Source organism: Mesocricetus auratus, unplaced genomic scaffold, assembly GCF_017639785.1.
Source record: "Mesocricetus auratus isolate SY011 unplaced genomic scaffold, BCM_Maur_2.0 Super-Scaffold_100011, whole genome shotgun sequence".
NCBI classification, from domain to species: domain Eukaryota; kingdom Metazoa; phylum Chordata; class Mammalia; order Rodentia; family Cricetidae; genus Mesocricetus; species Mesocricetus auratus.
This window is the reverse complement of record NW_024429195.1, coordinates 48644417-48662452: the sequence shown is the minus strand read 5'-3', so window position 1 is coordinate 48662452 and position 18036 is coordinate 48644417. Positions and strand designations below refer to the sequence as shown.

General features: G+C 45.7%; 1 protein-coding gene across 2 annotated transcripts in view; it reads left to right on the top strand.

Moving 5' to 3' along the window:
* The window catches only part of Ppm1h (protein phosphatase, Mg2+/Mn2+ dependent 1H), a 235411-nt gene that overhangs the window by 90005 nt on the left and 127370 nt on the right, over nt 1-18036 (top strand). For both annotated transcript variants that reach the window (XM_040754792.1, XM_040754793.1), the window contains exon 2: nt 4837-4999. In XM_040754792.1, coding sequence (XP_040610726.1) covers nt 4837-4999 — 163 coding nt within the window. The remainder of the gene's footprint in view (nt 1-4836; nt 5000-18036) is intronic.

The following is an 18036-nucleotide window of genomic DNA, read 5'->3' as shown; positions in this document are numbered from 1 at the left end:
GTCTATCCTCGATCTGGGAGTTCAGAATTAAGGAATAAATTGTCTTCCTGCTGTGGCCTGTCTGGGTGGTCAGCCCCCACTTCAGAGAGCCTTACAAACAAGGACCACGAGGTTATCTAGAGAAGAGAATGTCCATGATAGGCAGCTATATTTGATCTCTCATAAATGATTCATTTCCCCCCGGACAGCAATTTTCAGTCCGCTTCTCAATTATGTATGAATCAGCAATATATCTCACTTCACCCGATGTCCTGTACAAATACCTCTTCCTTAACCAGCGTGATTACTGCCTGCTGAGAGGCACTATCAAGCCATGTAAAATTTTTAGTTTAAACCACCCAGGGCTTTATACTTCCTTTTAAAAAAAAGCCAAATTCTGCAGCTCTTTTAGGTGTTTGGGGAGTGGGGGTAGGCTGTAAACTTTCTATATTGAAAAGGCGGTAATTCTCCCTCATCTTTTTTTCCTTGTCCCTTTCTGAATTTGAATTCTATGTTAAAAATGAGCCAGTTCTTCAGGTAAATAAAATCCTCTTATCTAACACATATCTTAGCAACTCAGGATTGAGTTCATGAAATGCAGCTGAGTCACCTGCACACTCTGTGTCCCTTGTTGACTCCAGGGCTCTTCTAAGAGGTTGTGACAGCAGTAGGCACCTCACAGAGTTGACCAGAAGGTGCAGAGAAGAGTTGGTTACTCCCTGTGAAGTGCTGACCCCTTCTCGGGCACACAGACAGATCTCCCCAAACAACACCACTCTCCTCACCAGGAAGTCAGCAGCAGAGGCGAGTTCTCTCTGACTCCTACATTCACTCAGTAGTACCTGCTCTGTGCTCCGTTCTCAAGAGAGAGCCCAGGCTCATAACAGCCACAGTTTATTGCATCCGGGTTAGTTTCAGAGAAAATGTTTGCCTTCTTTGAAGGAGACTGGAAAACAGTGTCACCAGAAATATGATCACCTACTGCCCACTGGCATGTTCTCTTCAAATGTTCAAGATGAGTATATTGTATAGATATGCTTTTTAACCTCAAGGGAGTGCTGGCTTTATTCAGGAGCAGGAGACAGGGGCAGACCGACTAACCATGCATAGGATGCTTCCAACTAACAGAAGCAGCTCCTCAGCTTAGGAAATTGAGATTTTTCTCCATTTGCTTTTAGACTTGCATCGGTTCTCAACCTATGGGTCTTGACCCTTTTGAGGGGGTCAGATGTACTGCATATCAGATATTTATATTACAATACATAATAATAGCAAAATTACAGTTATGAAGTAGCAACAGAAATAATTTTATGGTTGGGGGTCACCACACGAGATGAACTGTATTAAAGGGTCACAGCGTTAGGAAGGTTGAGAACCACTGCTTTAGAGGAATCTAGTTCCCTTTTCATTTGACAGGTAATACATTTGCCTTTGAAAGTGATAATACGAGCATTTAAGTTGATGCACACGTAACTTTTTGGGACCAAAGTAAATTGAGAAGAACCAAGTCTTTCTGTTGAACTTGTGAAATACTGAAGGTGAAATAGTGAGAACTTGAAAAGGGGGCTGGAGGTGGAGTTCAGTGGTAAAACATGGTCCTGGAATCAACCCCCAACAATGCCATAGAGGAGGGGAGCTGCCCAGGTTCGATTCCTGGCACACATGGTGGGTCACAACTGTATAAAACACTAGTTCCATGGGATCCAATGCCCCCTTCTGGCCTCTTTATGTGCCTAATACATTTAACATACATATAAGCAAAACACACACACACACACAAAGTTATTTGTTTCTTAATCTTTTAAAGAGAGTTAAAGGGTTTAGGATTTTAGTTTTGTTTTGTTTTCTGTTGTTGTTGTTTTGGGGTTTTTGTTTTTTGGGTTTTTGTGGTTTGTTTGGTCAGTCCTTTATCAACTGGATAATACTGAAATGTCTGACCGGGACGGTATTACAGTCTTCCCACCAGATTGTCATTTTGGACTTTTTAACACTTCACTGGGTTATTCACAAGCCGATCCAACATGAAATGGCAAAGTAAGGTCACCAGCAATTGTCCTTTCACTTACTGCAGCTCTGATGAGTCAGGGCAGTGTAGACCTCTGAACCGTGTGCCACCAGGAATAGATGCCCAATGAGAAAATAACAGCCTGAGAGCCGTGGCCAAGGGAAGAGCTCAGGCCTCACAAGTGTGTTCACAGCTCTACGACCTCGTGTTGGCCATGGTCATCCAGGGTCCCAGATTTCTCACATGTAACACAAGGTTTGGGGAACCTCTTAGCAAAACCAAGTCAGCTTCAGAGTTAACACCCATAAAGGGTTAGGAGAGGCTGCATTTTAAGGGGATGGTGATTTCCAGTGTCTTGATCTAAGTAATTATAGTAGTTTTATGGAGTCCTGGAAGCTGCCAGTGGCTAATGAGTCAGACTTGATGGGAGCTGTTGAAGATCTGCAGTGCTTGTGCTGTTGTCATTTTAAAACAAAGCAACGAAAGAGAACTACAACACAGGGCTGGGCGCTAATGCTGGAGGGACACCAAGTTCTGGAAGTGGCAGCTGAGACCTGCCCAGAGGTGCTGTGACAGACTTGTTGTTGGCCAAAGCCGGTTTCCGGGCTCCACTTCACCACTGTCTGGGAAATGGGCTGGTTTGGGAAATCGTGGCAGCAGGGCATTGCCTTTCAGTAAATAACACCCTGCAAACGTACTGCTTGGCAAGTCATTACTAGTTACAGGAGCCGGGTAATTTCCCACCTCGTTCTCGCACCTGTGGCTTGTTCTTCCAAGGTCAGACATCAGAAGCATGTGTCTAGTGAGGCCGTTCTGTCCTGAGATGCAGTCCTACCTAGCTGGGGGCGAGAATGAATGTCTCTTGGCTGGGCAAGTCTGAGCTACCTGTGCCTCCTAATTTCCTGGGGTCTTACTGGGACTCTTCTGTGGTTAGACAAGCAGGGAGAAAGCTGCCTTTGCTCTGAGTACTAGACCAGCACAGACCTACTCTGTTTCCCGGAAGTCCAGCTTGACTTGTCACAGACTGTCTGATGCCCCTTTGGTGCACAGGGCAAGAGTTGAGACGGGGTCTGAGTACACTGCATCTTTCTCCCTTGGTGGCCTTCCCTGTGACACTTGAGTCAATTACTGGACTTCGGCAATCAGCATGGTGCTGTTAATCATTACCTTATAGGTAACCTAACCGTGTATATCCAAAAATGTCCCTGCCTTAGGGAAGATAGAGTGCAGATAAGACACCCCTTGTCTCCCAACCACTCCACAGCAGGTAAAATCACCTGCAAGGCCCATTTGACCTCAGAGAGGCCCGTGGGAACACTCACCTCCTTATTATCCCCAAGAAGGTGATACTGAAATGTTATAAGTACAAATGGACTTGAAATTTTTTTATCACAAAAAACTATGGTATGCGAAATGAGTGAAAGTCGAGTTTGCTTTTAAAAGCAGCTGAAATGAAAAATTGTAGCAACACCAATAAGAACAATGAAGTGGTTTTGATGAATACAAAACTTTGAAATAGAGCACACGGTAGGCTACTGGCCCAGCCTTTTTCTTAGAGCATGCAGATAAGTAATCACAAATGGTAATGTTATTTTCTTTTTCAAACCTGGATTGCCAGGCTTGCCAGCAAATGGTTTTACCCGTTGAGCCATCTTGCCAACCTAAAAATGGTATTTTTTTAATGATACTTCTCGATTCAGAAAAAAAGGGTGGGGGTAAAAAGCTTGTCATGACAAAGGTACCGTTTCTGATTACATGAATGTACAGAAGTGAGCTTTGTGTGAGGCAACACTATAGTTCATTAAGAAAGACATATCTCAATGAGAAATAGTGCTGTGTGTGCAACACTTATGGGTAAGCGAAGGACTGAGGTTCATGCCCAAGAGTCTGTGCAATTCAAAAGGAAGTCACAAGGTTTGAACTCTTTAATTATTTCATTTTACAAAGCGCTTAGGCTTTAAAAATAAATAAAAATAAAGTGTGAAAATGTGTGAGACACCTCTGTACAGTCCCTGGATTTGGCTGAAGATTGCCTCAAATCTCTTGCATCACTCAGAGGGGTGTGTGTGTGTGTGTGTGTGTGTGTGTGTGTGCAAGTAGAGGGAGCTCTCTCTTAGGAAACCTAGTTCAACCACTGCTCAGTAAACCAGAGGGGCTGACACACAGAGTTGAGTCTGCAGGTACCTGGACTTTACATGAACGGTGGAGCCTGTTTTCCTAAAGCATTCGGATCCAATTGACATTAGACCAAAGCATTGCCCATACTCTTTGGGGCCTTCTGGTGTGTCTTCCTGTCCATTGGGCAGCTGGATAAGAGGCAGAGCTAAGAAGGTGCAGGCAGCACACCTTTGATCTAATCGAGTGATAAAGTGAGGGGGGCATGGTGAGGCAGGGTTCTCTCTTCCCTCAGACTTTACGATACGCTGTAAATTGCTGCCGTGTTCTTTAGTAAGATCGATAGTGACTTTGCTCTTTATCACTTGGGGAAATGGAACAGAATTCTCCGAACTACCCTGTCTGTCAGTGTTGTAACTGCCAAACAGTTCAGGCTCCCGATTAACCTGACCTGAAGGAGTGCTTGCTTCATGGGAGGGGGGGAGGGGGACAGGGCTGCCACCTCTAACAGACACCTGCAGAAGTGAGCTGTGATCCAAACAACTCCCTCAGTGAATGCAGCAGAGGGTGCTAATGCCATTCCATTCTCAACAGCTCAGTTTACTCGGGACGTAAAATATGGAGGCCATGGGCCCACTGCATCCTTGGCTGACTAACCCTTGTAACAGAGGCTTAGCATTCAGCTTCCAAGAAACCACCCTCTGATCAGGTTTTTCTGGCCTCTTCTTCTTCTTCAGGGTTATCAATGCCGGAAAGAGCACGCACAATGAGGACCAAGCCAGCTGCGAGGTGCTCACTGTGAAGAAGAAAGCCGGAGCCGTGACTTCCACCCCAAACAGAAACTCCAAGCGCAGGTCGTCCCTTCCCAACGGGGAAGGGCTGCAACTGAAGGAGAACTCCGTAAGCACGGTCCCTGCCATGTCTTTGGTAGTCGCCTACTCTAACCCCACTGTAGCATGCCAGGGCCTCGTCCAGGTGAGAACGGACGCAGGAGAAGGTAGTCTGCAGAAGCCGTGAGGCAGCAGGGTCGCCACACACTCCGTGCTGAAGGGGGCGCGTGGTAGGTGAGCGGGCGTCTGTGTTTTTAACAAAGTGAACACAGCACCAGCACTGTACGTAGTTTGTTTTAGGAGCCAATGTATATAATCTCTGGTGGTTTCAAAGAAACCAATTTTTTTCTTTGTGGAGGATGTGACCTAAAAGCCTCTTGTGAGCGGTGGAAGATACCCCAGCTCTTGGCTCAGAGCCCAGCTATGACTGTGACCCTGTCTTCCCCTTCTCCAGCCATTGTATCTGACCGGTTGGAACCTGTTCCTAATATCCCTCCAAGTTAATATTTGTTTCAGTTGGCCACAGGCCCTTGCATCCTACAGGATGGCCTGGCAGACCAAATGCCCTCCTAGTGACAAGCCCCAGGGTACATGCCCTCTCCAGTATCTGGAGAACAAAGCAGACACCGCCCCCTGGAAGGTCTGCAGGAGCCCCTGGAGAAGGATGAAGGTGTCCTCAACCCTGTGGGTCAGCACAGCCCCATGGAGAAGCAGCCTGTGGAAAAATCAGGGTGCATTAAATGAGATGGCCCAAATGTGACTATTGGTTCTTTAGTAGGTTTTTTTTAAATATAAAACATGCAGAATTTAAAAAGATCTAGGGGTTCCTTCTTAGCCTAGAAAATAGTGACTTGTTTCATTTAGGCTCAGAGAATAGCCAAAGTATTGAGATGAGTTTAGAGCCGGGACACAGCGACCTCTGGGGTTCTCTGGCATTTGCTTCAGCTGAAGGAAGCATGGGATTGAGGTCTTTCCCAAAGAACCCAAGTTAGGTCTTCACTGGGGAGGACAGGATGGTACCGGTTACATGGGCGAGCTCTGCAGCCAGATGGCGCAGTCATCTAGGACTCGCTGGCTCGTTAACGTTGAGATACTTGTGTATCCTCTTAGCCTTTGGGTTTCTGTAACTCCCAAAGGGTAGAAGGAAACTGGTGGCGATTGTGAAATCAAGTACTGGTCTGTGGGAATTTTTTGAGCTAGTCAGTCATTGCTGAAGAAATCCTTAATATGAACAAGGCTGGAGAGATGGCTCAGTGGTTAAGAACACAGGCTACTCTTGCAGAGAACCCAGGTTCAGGTCCCAGCAGCCACATGGCAGCTCACGGCTGTCCATAATTCCAGTTCCAGGGGAACTGACACCCTGCTCTGTGGGTACTGCATGCGTGTGGCGCACATACAGACCCATACACATAAAATAAAATGTCTTAATGCCTCTTAATTAATGATCGGTCTCCTAAGAAGGGCAGTCCCTCTTCAGTCACTGTGTAAGGCTCACTGGATTTTGTGTGTGCTCCCTTGTGAATTGGGGGGTTATGTAATTCTTTCCCTGACTCCCGCTTGATGGGATTTTTGTGAGGGTGGACTTGTGGCTGGACAGAGGTCGGAAACTGAGAGTCGATGCTAATAATGGAATAATGGAACATTTGGACATTTGTCCCCAGGCCAGTTGTTGATAGTATTTCTCTTACTACTGCACTCCTCCATAGGGACAGTGAGAACAGGATGTGTGTCCCTGGGGTGGAGCCCTGAGTCTGCCAGTGATGGTTCTGAATCTTTGTGAGACTTGTCCTCAAGGAGGGGCCTTGGAGGAGCTGGACAGAGTGGGCACAACTAGACATTCCTTTCTTTCCTCTGTTGCTTTTTAATTGTAGTCAAATGTCGGTAATTAACATCTACCACCTTAACCATTTGAGGCGTACAGTTTAGTGGCATTAAGTATGTTTGTGCAACCATAGCCACGACCCACCTCTGGAACTTTGTCATCTTCTCAAAAAGATGTTTCCTGGGGCAGTGGTGGTGCATGCTTTATCCCAGTACTGGGGAGGCAGAGGCAGGTGGGTCTCTGTGAATTTGAGACCAACCTGATCTGCAGAGAGAGTTCAGGACAGCCAGGGCTATACAGAGAAATCCTGTCTCAAAAAAAAAAAGAGGAAGAAGAAAAGAGAGATGAATTTGTGCACACTAATTCCCCCTTCTGCCTGCCCCTGAGTCCTTGGCAGTCACCAGTCTGTTTTGTCTCTCCATGGGTTTGACCACTCCAGGTACCTAAAATAAGGAGAATTCTGCAACATTTGTCATGTTGTATCAGTCTTATTTTAGGATTCAGGATAACATCTTTGGGTTACCCAGGTCATGGTGTGAGTCACCTCTGAAGGTTGAATAACTTTCCACCCTAAGCATCTTCCTCCTTTTGTGTAACCTGTGATGGGCACGGGTATTATATACAAACCCTTTATTAATTTCTGGATTCTATCCTAGTTCTGTTTATTTTTTTTACTGAAAGTTTTGTTTTTCAATCATTTTACCTTCCCACCAGCAATGCTGGGAGGTTCCAGCTTCTCACCTTTGCCAGAGCTTGTCATTTTCTTCTCCTTTTTTTCTTGATGGTAGCCATCCTAGTGCATATGTAGTTTTGAATGATGATTTATGGTACTATATTTCAAACCCGTTATTTTATTTGTATTACATAGGCACAGTGTGGGGGGGTACGCACAGAGACTGTAAGTGGGGCATCAGATCCCATGCAGCTGGAGTTACAGAGTTTATAAGGCCTGTGATATGGATACCAGTCTGAATTCCAGGCTCCTGATAAAGCAGAAAGTTATCTTTCCATCCCCATGGTACTGTTTCTGTGTGCTTATTGGCCCTTTATACATTATATGTGTATACACATATATATATACAATATATGCATATATGTTACATATATAGTCATTAGAGAATATGTATTTGAGCTCGTTACATTTTTTTAAGTTGTGTCTCCTGTTTTGCTATTGTTGGGGCTGTTCTCTAAAAGCCTGCACACCAAGACATCAGTCACTGAGTACACACTATATACCAAGAATGAGATGTTGGGGATTCATCAGGAGGACAAAAACTCTTACCCAAGAGGCATTTACATTTACTGAAAGAAGCAGTTAAATGTGGAGTGTAGCCTGGCATGGTGACACACGCCTTTAAACCCAGCATTTGGAAGACAGAGGAGGTGCGGTTCTCTAAATTCCAGGCTAGCCTGGTCTAGACAAGTTTCAGGGCAGCCAGGGCTATGTAGAGAGCACAAAACAAAATCTAGAGTGTGCCAGGTGGTGACAGCTGTTGAGAAGAAGGTGGCATTGAAAACTGTGGACCTGGAAGACAGCAGGGTGGCCCTGGGAAACACCCCCAGAAGCTGCGATATGGAAGAAAAACCTGCTAAGAACATGGGCCGGTGCAGAGACCTGGATAGAAGAGCAGAACCTGGGTCCTCGTGGATGAGGAGCAGAAACATAGAAGCTTTGCATGAGAGTGTGGTGCAGCATCAGGCAGGACCTTGAAGCTCACCTTTGTACACCAACTGCAGACTTTACCAGCTCAAGATGCTGGACACACTGATTTGAAAAGATCAGTGATCCCCCCACTCACATCCCTTAAGAGTCAAACTCACTCGTGTATAATAGCACTTAAAGGGGCCAAGTGAAGCAACACAGTTGGAAGCTGTAGATAATGATATTATATGCTTCAAAAAAAAAAAAGCTGGAAGAAAGGGTAGTGATCGTACAGAGCCTACAGCCAAAGCCCATCAGTAGGAGACAAATGAGGCAGACTCTGCCTGTTCCCCTGCGACTCCCTCCCTTCAACCTCCAGACATATCGATCACCAAGTCAGTGAGCTGAGCCCTGGGGTAAGAGGAGCTCTGTACAGCTCTCCTCCTGCTGGAGCTGGAGGAGGGAGAACTGAATCACCAAGCTGAGATGGTGCAAGGAGAACGGGTTGTGTGGAAGCCTGACACAGGTGGGCCTCTGCCAGGCTGATGGACAGCTTCCGAGAGAAAGGGACATGTGAACTGTGACCTTGAAAAGTCAACAGCACAGGCTTTAATCCCAGCATAGACAGACAGAGGCAGATAGATCTTTGAGTACAAGACCAGCCTGGTATACAGAGCGGGTTCCAAGACAGCCAAGACCACACAGAGAAACTCTGTCTCCAAAAGCAAACAACAGCAAAAAAAATTAAAATAAAATAAACAGGAGGGAGTAGAATAGAATATGGTGATAGATTACATTCCTGTCATGCATATGTCATGCCTATCAGGCCCCGAATTCGATTCCCAGCGAAATAAAAAGAAATGAAAATAAAAGGAACAGTAAGTAGTTTAACAAGCAAATATTAAAAAGGAATGTTTCTGATTCAAGTAGTGCGTCTCAACCTGTGGGTCGAAACCCCCTTGGGAGTCGAGCGAGTCTTTCACGGGGGTCACATATCAGATATCCTACATACCAGACGTTTACATTATGATTCATAACAGTAGCAAAATTACAGTTACAAAGTAGCAGCAAAAATCATGTTATGGCTAGGGGCCAGCATAGCATGAGGAACTGTATTAAAGGGCGGCAGCCTTAGGGAGGCTGAGAGCCCAGGATTACATGAAGGTGCATGTGTGGAGACTGAGGTAAGGGAGCCCCTGAGGCAGGCATGCGCACTTTGGAAAGGGTCATAAAGCAAATGATGGTAATGGTGAGTGGTTAGCGTCTGAACCTGGGCTCTGGCAGCCTTAACAAGGTAGGGGAAGCCACTCATCCTCAGTTGGCCAATTAAAGGGACACCGTCATAGTGAAAAGGCAGGGGACCGTTCAGTGTGACCACATTAGGAAGGGTGAGGTCCGGTGACTAGTCCCTGACAGCATCTACCTTCAGTTCATCCTCAGTGTCCTGACGTGAAGTTGAGGGCTAAACAGAGGGTTATGTCTAAGCAGCCCTGGACAAAGCATGGTCCTGTCCATCTTTCAGGACGGCTGTCTCAGCTTCAGTATTCCCCGTAAGGTGGTCTGCACTGTATGAAATCTTTCCCTTGGAGACAGGCTTCCCCTTCGGCCGGCACGAGGACTTCACGGTCTCCCTTCTCCCAGAGTGAGATTCCTGAGGAAATTTATATTCCTTTTGGTACTTTGTCTCAATAATTAGATCGTTGGCAGGAAGCGGCAGAGTGTCTCTTTAGAATACCCTCCCTCCTGCCAGGACAATTACAGTAAGACAGGAACAGCAAGCATTGGACATGACATTTATCAGATGTCATAATAAGCTGGGACTTGGACCGAATGATTTTAGCCGTGACAAGATGATTTAGGACAATTGTGGTCAAGGGGATGCTGGGATCATACTCAGCAGGTGAGAAGTGAAGAAATCTTAAGATGTGGCAAAGATTAGTGTGAAGGGGCAGCCAGAAGAGCTGGCATGAGAAAGAGTAGCCAGAGTGGCCAGACCCCTGGCTGTGTAAGGATGGCTGAGACTTCCGGTAGTGTCTGCTGGCAGAGGTGGTGACCGGAGGGTGAATGTACCGACTGTACCCTTCCAGGTGGGAACATTCTCTAGGAAGCTGCAGCTCACAAGCAAGCCTAGGGAGTTTAGATTTCAAGAAGTTACGAGTTCAAAGACTAGAGCTGAAGTGTCAGTGTATACCCAGATAGAGAATGAAAGTCAGAAGAGTGCAGATAGAGACAGGTTCTAAATAATCCAAGAAGGAAGGTGTCTGAGTTGCTTTTCTATTGTAATGTCTGAGACAACTTATAAAAGGGGTGGGGTCTGTGGCCACATCATGGCAGGGAGCACAGTGGCAGGCAGGTAGGTGTGGTACTGGAGCACGAGCTGAGAGCTCATGTCTCGTCCACAAGCATGAGGCAGACAGACCTAACTGGGAATGGTGTGAGTCATTTGAGATCTCAGCTCCCACCCCCAGTAACACATCTTCTCCAGCAAGACCATGCCTCCTAATCCTTCCCAAACTGTTCCACCTACTAGGGCCCCAGTGCTCAAAGCTCGGAGCCTATGGAAGTCGTTCTCATTAAAGCCACCACAAAAGAAGAATTGTTAAGGAAGGAGAAGAGAGAGGTTATTGTGGCATAGGTCACACAGAGGTCAGGGAGGTAGGGATGGGAAAACGGACACGTTATAAGCCAAAAATGGAACAAGGTTAATAACAGCTTCATTGTCTCACATGCAAACAGAGCGTTGAGCAACTGCAGAACTGTAGAGGACTCGAGCATGTTAAGTCAGACACCAGAAGTTACAGATGCCCTGTCTGAAAGAAACCACAAAACTTAAAAGAGACCTACATTAGGAAGTTGAAAATATTAATAGTTTGAAGAAAAGCAAGGGAATAAATGTCACTAAATTGGATTGCTCTGTGGGTAGGTGTAGGTTTTGTTTTAGTTGTCAATTAACAGTTTGCAGATATGCTTCCTAAGAAATAAGGAAAACTTCTCTTTAGAAGAAAAAGAAGGAAGAGAAGTTTTACACGTGCTCTCAGCCAAAGGGCAAGGAAGCAGTGGCTGTCCACTGAAGCGCTTGTGAGGGGAAGAGCACTGTCCATCATGGAGGAAGGTGGGGCTTGGCTCATCCCTGGACTGGTTGATACAGTGTGCATAGGAAAGGCCATAACACCCCCCCAAGAGCTTATGGACAAGAGACCCTCCTCTGCAGTGTCCCTGCCTCCTATTCCTGCTCTCTGACCCCTGTGTGGGCAGCTGGGAGAGAAGCATTGCCAGGGACACGTCTGAAGATTGGCTTTAAGAAAGACGCTACAAGCATCTTCATGGTGTTGAGAATAATGTGCAGCCTCTCACCCACTACAGAAAGCCTCTCCCTTAACTAGACTGCAATTCAAAGAAATAAACAGTGTTACTGGGTTTTCTTTACTGTGATTTGAAAGGTTTCAGAGAGCTCTTATCTGTCTTGGAGAGCTCCAGTGTGTATAAACACAGACTTCCCAAGAGCTTTTGCTTGGCGGCCCCCAAGTGTCTAATCCCAGGAAGGAGATTTAAAAAAAAAAAAGAAAAGAGTGATCCCACCAGATCACTTCCAGAGAAGGAGGAAGTTACCCTTGTGGGCATCTTCAAACCTTGCTGTGAAGAAGTATGTGCCAGTCTGGGCTTGGTGACACAACCTCTGCACTGAGAGGCAAGGCAGCTGGCTCTGTCTGTGGTTTTGAGGCCAGCCTGGTCTACTCAGCAAGTTTCAGGCCAGCCTGGTCTACTCAGCAAGTTTCAGGCCAGCCTGGTCTACTCAGCAAGTTTCAGGCCAGCCTGGTCTACTCAGCAAGTTTCAGGCCAGCCTGGTCTACTCAGCAAGTTTCAGGCCAGCCTGGTCTACTCAGCAAGTTTCAGGCCAGCCTGGTCTACATAGCAAGTTTCAGGCCAGCCTGGTCTACTCAGCAAGTTTCAGGCCAGCCTGGTCTACATAGCAAGTTTCAGGCCAGCCTGGTCTACTCAGCAAGTTTCAGGCCAGCCTGGTCTACTCAGCAAGTTTCAGGCCAGCCTGGTCTACTCAGCAAGTTTCAGGCCAGTTGGGGTTATGTAGGGAGAACCTGTCTCCAAAAAGGGAAATTTTAAAAAATTCATGTCTTTATTATAATGCTTGAATTTTTCGGGATATCATGGCCATCACTAGATCTCTCTCTCTCTCTCTCTCTCTCTCTCTCTCTCTCTCTCTCTCTCTCTCTCTCTCTCTCTCTTGCACACACACACACACATACACACACACACAGTGCTTCTTGTTTGAAGTGGGGATTGTTTTGAACTTGAGACTTCCCTTGGTGACACATGCCCTCTGCTCTAAGGCCATTTCCTTAATAACACCCTTATGTTGTTTAATTTGGGGAAAGTACATCAAAGTGTGTGGTTTTGGTGTCTGTTAGTTCAGTGTCTAATTACAATAACAGGAGATGGCTGTGTCAGCGTTGGGGCCGAGTTCATCAGCAGGGGAGACGAGAGAGAGCCCATTATCTTTCTCAGCAGAGGACTGGGCAGCAGTGGGAATTCAAGGCATGCAGGAGCATAATTTGAGAGAAGAGGGAAAAAGAACAGAACACAGACTCTTAACTCTTAACTGCATGTTGCCATTCTTTGCATTGCTCTCTCAAAGAGCTCTTCCAGCCACAGGACATACAGATAAAGTCACTTCTGGTCACACAGCTGTAGCTCTTTGGGAGCTCTTGGTGCCGTGATGTAGTTCACAAAACGATGGAAATGGCCTTGAAGTCACTGCTTACTCCTTTCTTGTTCTGCGCATGTCAAGAAAAATGTAAACTTTCTGTCTTATCTGCTTAGATTTTTTTCTTTTCCTTGAAGCAGGAGAGCAGTAGTTTAAGACTCTCCATCTATTGTTCCAGAGACAACGAACTCTGGGCATCGATGAAGAGGGTTGACTTGACCAGCAGGTGTTAGAGGACCAATGTCAGTAATTGTAAAGGTACCAGGCCAGTGCATACCCAGGTCTGAGGTGAGGAACATGTAGTGGCTGAGAACTCATTCAGACAGAGTTCCTCAGCAGCCCCTGTAGACAGATCTGGGGGGAGGGGAGCTCACACACACACACACACACACACACACACACACACACACACAGACTCGTTAATTATGAAAGCTCAGCCTTAGTTTAGGCTTATTTCTAAGTAGCTCTTTTAACTTGACCCATATATCTTAACCTGCATTCTCCCACACATTTTGTTCGTCCTGCTTCCTGGTGTCTGGCTGATGATCCCACCTTTCCTCTTCCCAGAGGTCTCTCTTTCTAGAACTTTCTAGAACTTCCTCTTTCTAGAACTTCCTGCCATATATACCTCCTGCCTAGCTGTTGGCCATTTAGCTTTTATTTAGTTTTTTAAGGTTATGTATTTATCATGTTCTGCCTGCGTGTATGCCTGCAGGCCAGAAGAGGGCACCAGATCTCATTACAGATGGTTGTGAGCCACCATGTGGTTGCTGGGAATTGAACTCAGAACTTTTGGAAGAGAAGGCAGTGCTCTTAACCATTGGGCCATCTCTCCACCCTGCCGTTTAGCTTTTAATTAAACCTATCAGAGTGACACATCTTCATGGCGTACAAAAAGATTATTCCACAACAAGCCTCCCCCACCTGACCCTCTCCACCCCCTACCCCCTCCCATTCTCTCCCCCATCCCCTCCTCACTCCCCATTGTAAATGTTACAACTGCAGGAAACTATATAGTACTTAAATTGAAGCTTTTCCTCACTACATCATGACAAAAAAACAGCGTCCTCTCGGAGATAGAAAAATCTAAATTATTTCCCCAATGAAAAAGTAAACATGTCAAGGCTGTAAGCGGACATCACAAGAGTGTGAGCCTGACCTGAGATGGACTTGCATGGACTTACACAATTGCTCTCGCCTCTGCTTACTTCTCCCGTGGGGCATTACTGTGAGGGTCTGGTGAGAACCTGTGGGCTAAAAGCCCCAAGGAGACAATGGCTGCAAGAGCCCCCCAGGACTCTGAATTGTTGAGCTGGCATTTTGAAAACTGGCTGGACACATTACAGAAATCCTACCACACAGAGCCGGCATTTCCCCCTGTGGGAAATAGAAATGAGAACGGAGAAAGGAAATTGCCCCCCCCCAGGCTCATGAGGAGCTGTTTGTAAAAGCAACTGGAATTTCATTCAAAGTGGGAGATACTCCTTCCATGCTGTGGGTATGGCCTCGTCCCAGGCAAGGCAGGGAAAAGCAAATATCAAATGTGCAGACTATTGGCATCCAAAGACATGACACTTTCCCATAGGACAGCTATTTTCAGATTAGTAGTCACTCAACCATCTGTTTAAAAGCAATGTTTTTGGAATGTATTCCCAATGTGTTTTTTTTAAATTTATTGACATATAATCATACTATGGTGTATTCATACAGAATATAATTATTTTAATTATTTTCCAGTCATAACAATTAATAAACTTTTCGTTTTCAAAGGCAATATTTTGAAACAGTAACAACTGACAAGTCCTATTGTTTATATTCCAGGCTCTCTTCTGAGTGTGTTTTTTTATAGTGACCCACAGTCTTGTGACAAGCAAAGACTTCTTGTCATTACTAGCTAGTGTGTGTGTCAGAGCCCATCTCATCAGTAACAGCAGCAAGAGTCCATATTCCAGCTGTCTCCTGGCGAGTTTCCATTCTCCTGAGCCTATATGAAGGTTGTCAGGTCTAGTTAGAGCATCATTACTGGGAACAGCGCCATGTGGACATGTTCTTGATCGCTTGTGTTTTCTGTCAACGGTTTCTTACAGGAATTTTTGTAACTCTGTGGGGGATAATTTAGTTTAGTTTCTGGTAATGCCATCCACCCACACCACATTTAGTTGAGGGCACAGGAGCCCAGTAAGCAATCACATTATACCAAAACTTGTGCGCGCCACGGGGTGTCCTGCTTCCTGCCACATGAGGGCGCCAGTGCCAGTCTCTGGGAAGTAGGAGAGCTTGAGTTCTCCGTTTTGTTTTGTTTTGTTTTTTACCTGAAAATAGGAGAGGATTTACAGTGTTTCTTTCCCATGCTGACTAGTTGCTCTGATCCCCCCTTGTGTGTTCCTTGGGGAGAGCAGCCTGGAGGAGAAGAGGGATAAGGTTTATAAACTTTTAGAACTCTGAGTGAGAGAAAAGACACAGCCTCTCTTTCTCTAAGGTGTCTAAACAGTCTAATAAATATATGCATTAAAAATCCCATTAGTCACCATCTGGAATCTTCCGTTAGATGTATTCCTTTTTGTTTCTGGGATACTGAGACTTGAAGACCAGGTTACCTCATCCATGCCAGACCAGTAATTTACCATCGAGCCAAACCCCAGCCTTTCCTCAGAAGATAGAAGTGGTTGTGGGTGTACATAATTACATATAAGATTGATTGTTGTTCTTAAATGAAATAATCCAGTATGTAACTTAAAAACCTTTTATTTGTAAAACATTTTACTTAACTTTATTTAAATGACTTTTTTTAATTCCTAAGTGATTTTTACCAGATTCCACAATTTCACATGTCAGAAAAAGGCTTCATCCTGTTTTTCTTGGTTAAGTGGATTTGACTGCTGCCTATCTCAAACAAAAACAAGCTAGGCTTGTGCTAAAAATGTAACGTTAAGACAGACTCTCAAGAGCAGGTCCAGGTAGATTGGAAAGGTCTGGTTTTTCAGTACGAAACTTTTATACGAGTAGCAGTAACATTTTCACATGCTACCAAGAATGAGAGGCAGGCCCTCAGCCAAGCAACGGAGTATCGGGTGATGGTCCCAGATACATTGCTACTAAACAGGAAGCAACTTGAAATAAGGCAAGCTATGCTGACCTCCAAAAGATAACTGACTAGTGAAAATTAGGGGGGTCTTGCAGAGCTTTGTGATAGTGGGAAATTTAAAGAACTAGGTTCAAATCCTGCCTCTCCTTCTGCACTCCAGCCACACTGCTGGTATGCCCGTGCCCCAGTTTCAACACTGTTAAAAAGGAGGTAACAGTGACCACTTTCTGAAAGCCTTAGTGAGATTCCCCAGGGGTTCAAATGGTATCCTCTGAACGGAGGCTTCCCCAAGTGGGAGGAGGGGGGGTGACTGAGGAAGAATGGAGGTAGCACAGTGGAGTTAGAGGAACATCCCGGCTGTGACAGAGGTACAGCGAGGTGCAGCTGGGCCTCCCTGCTGCCCAGTCCCCTTAGACAGCAAGCACTGACAGGGTAGTGTAACTGGACGTTTCTCTCCCAGCCTCCATTCCTGGATAACCACTCAGAGGCTTAATGTTAATTATCATTGTTTGGCTGCTGGCTCAGGCTTATTATTGGCTAGCTCTTACATTTAAATCAACCCATTTCTATTCATCAGTGCATCACCACGTGGCCATGGTGTTATCTCATTTTCTACATGTCTTGCTTTCTTGGTGGTTGCTGGCATCTCCCCCGTATCTCTGCTTGGGTTTCCCACCTGGCTCTATTCTGCCTGGCTGTTGGCCAGATCAGCTTCTTTATTAACCAATGGTAATAAGACATGTTCACAGCACACAGACAGACATCCTACGTCAGGGGCCACCCTCATCTCAGATGTCCTGTTTCTTCTGTGTGATGGACACAGCACTGGTATTTACCGTTTACAGTACCACACGGTACAACTCTCTCGTTCTTTGGGTACGTGGTTTTATTGATTGTAACATGTCACGGATATGCCCAGTCACAGTCATCAGGGTCCATCACTGATTGACGTCTGTCCTTTTGTCATTGCTCCCTGGGTGGTCCACACATTTCACATTCTGTCCACTCCAACAGCACTAGGCAGTTCCTCTTCTAAAAGCCGTCTCGGTCGTGTGGTCCTCTTGCGGATTGCTGACATCAGAACTTGGGAACACTGGCACTCTTGTTCTGAGCTCCTGGCTGAGTGTCCAGTGCGGAACGTGACGCACTGGAGAGAAGACTGCCTCAGATCCTTGCTCTCCATGCTTCAGCTTTACCTTTACCTTCTTTATCCTTTGCTTGTATGTAAGGAAGCGGGTGCTGAGAGGAATGAAGAAGTTAAGCCACTGACTGGGCATGGTGGCTTCTGGCTGTGAGTGCTGGGGAAAGAGTAATGCCGTCTTTCCAGCCCAAGATTGTTTTTTTAAATGCAGTGAGTTAATAACCAAATAGGGCTGTCAAGTTGATAACCAAATAGCTCAGCAAGTAGAAGTACTTGCCATTCAATCCTGACAGCATGAGGTCCATCTCCTGGAAAAAGTCAGGTGCAGTGGTACACATCTGTAATCCCAACACAAGGATATGGCAAGGTGAGAAAAAGTCACTTAGAAGCTTACAGGCCAGCACACACACACACACACCTAAGAACTCTTTTAAAAAGTGAAAGTACATAGGTGTGTCAGGGGAATTAATTATGTCAACGTTGATTCTAAAAAAATAGCTTTTTATGAAATGACATTATGCCTTTCATTAATGTAGCAAAAAAATGAGAACTTGGGTGTGGACTTGGTTACATCTGTAATTTCAAAGCAGCAGTAAGGTATTTGGGATGGCAGTGTTATTGGTTCTTTGGACAAGGGGAGAAGGTTCTGCTGAGACCATCATTGTCCTGTAGCCCTAACAGGAAATTCTAAACTTGG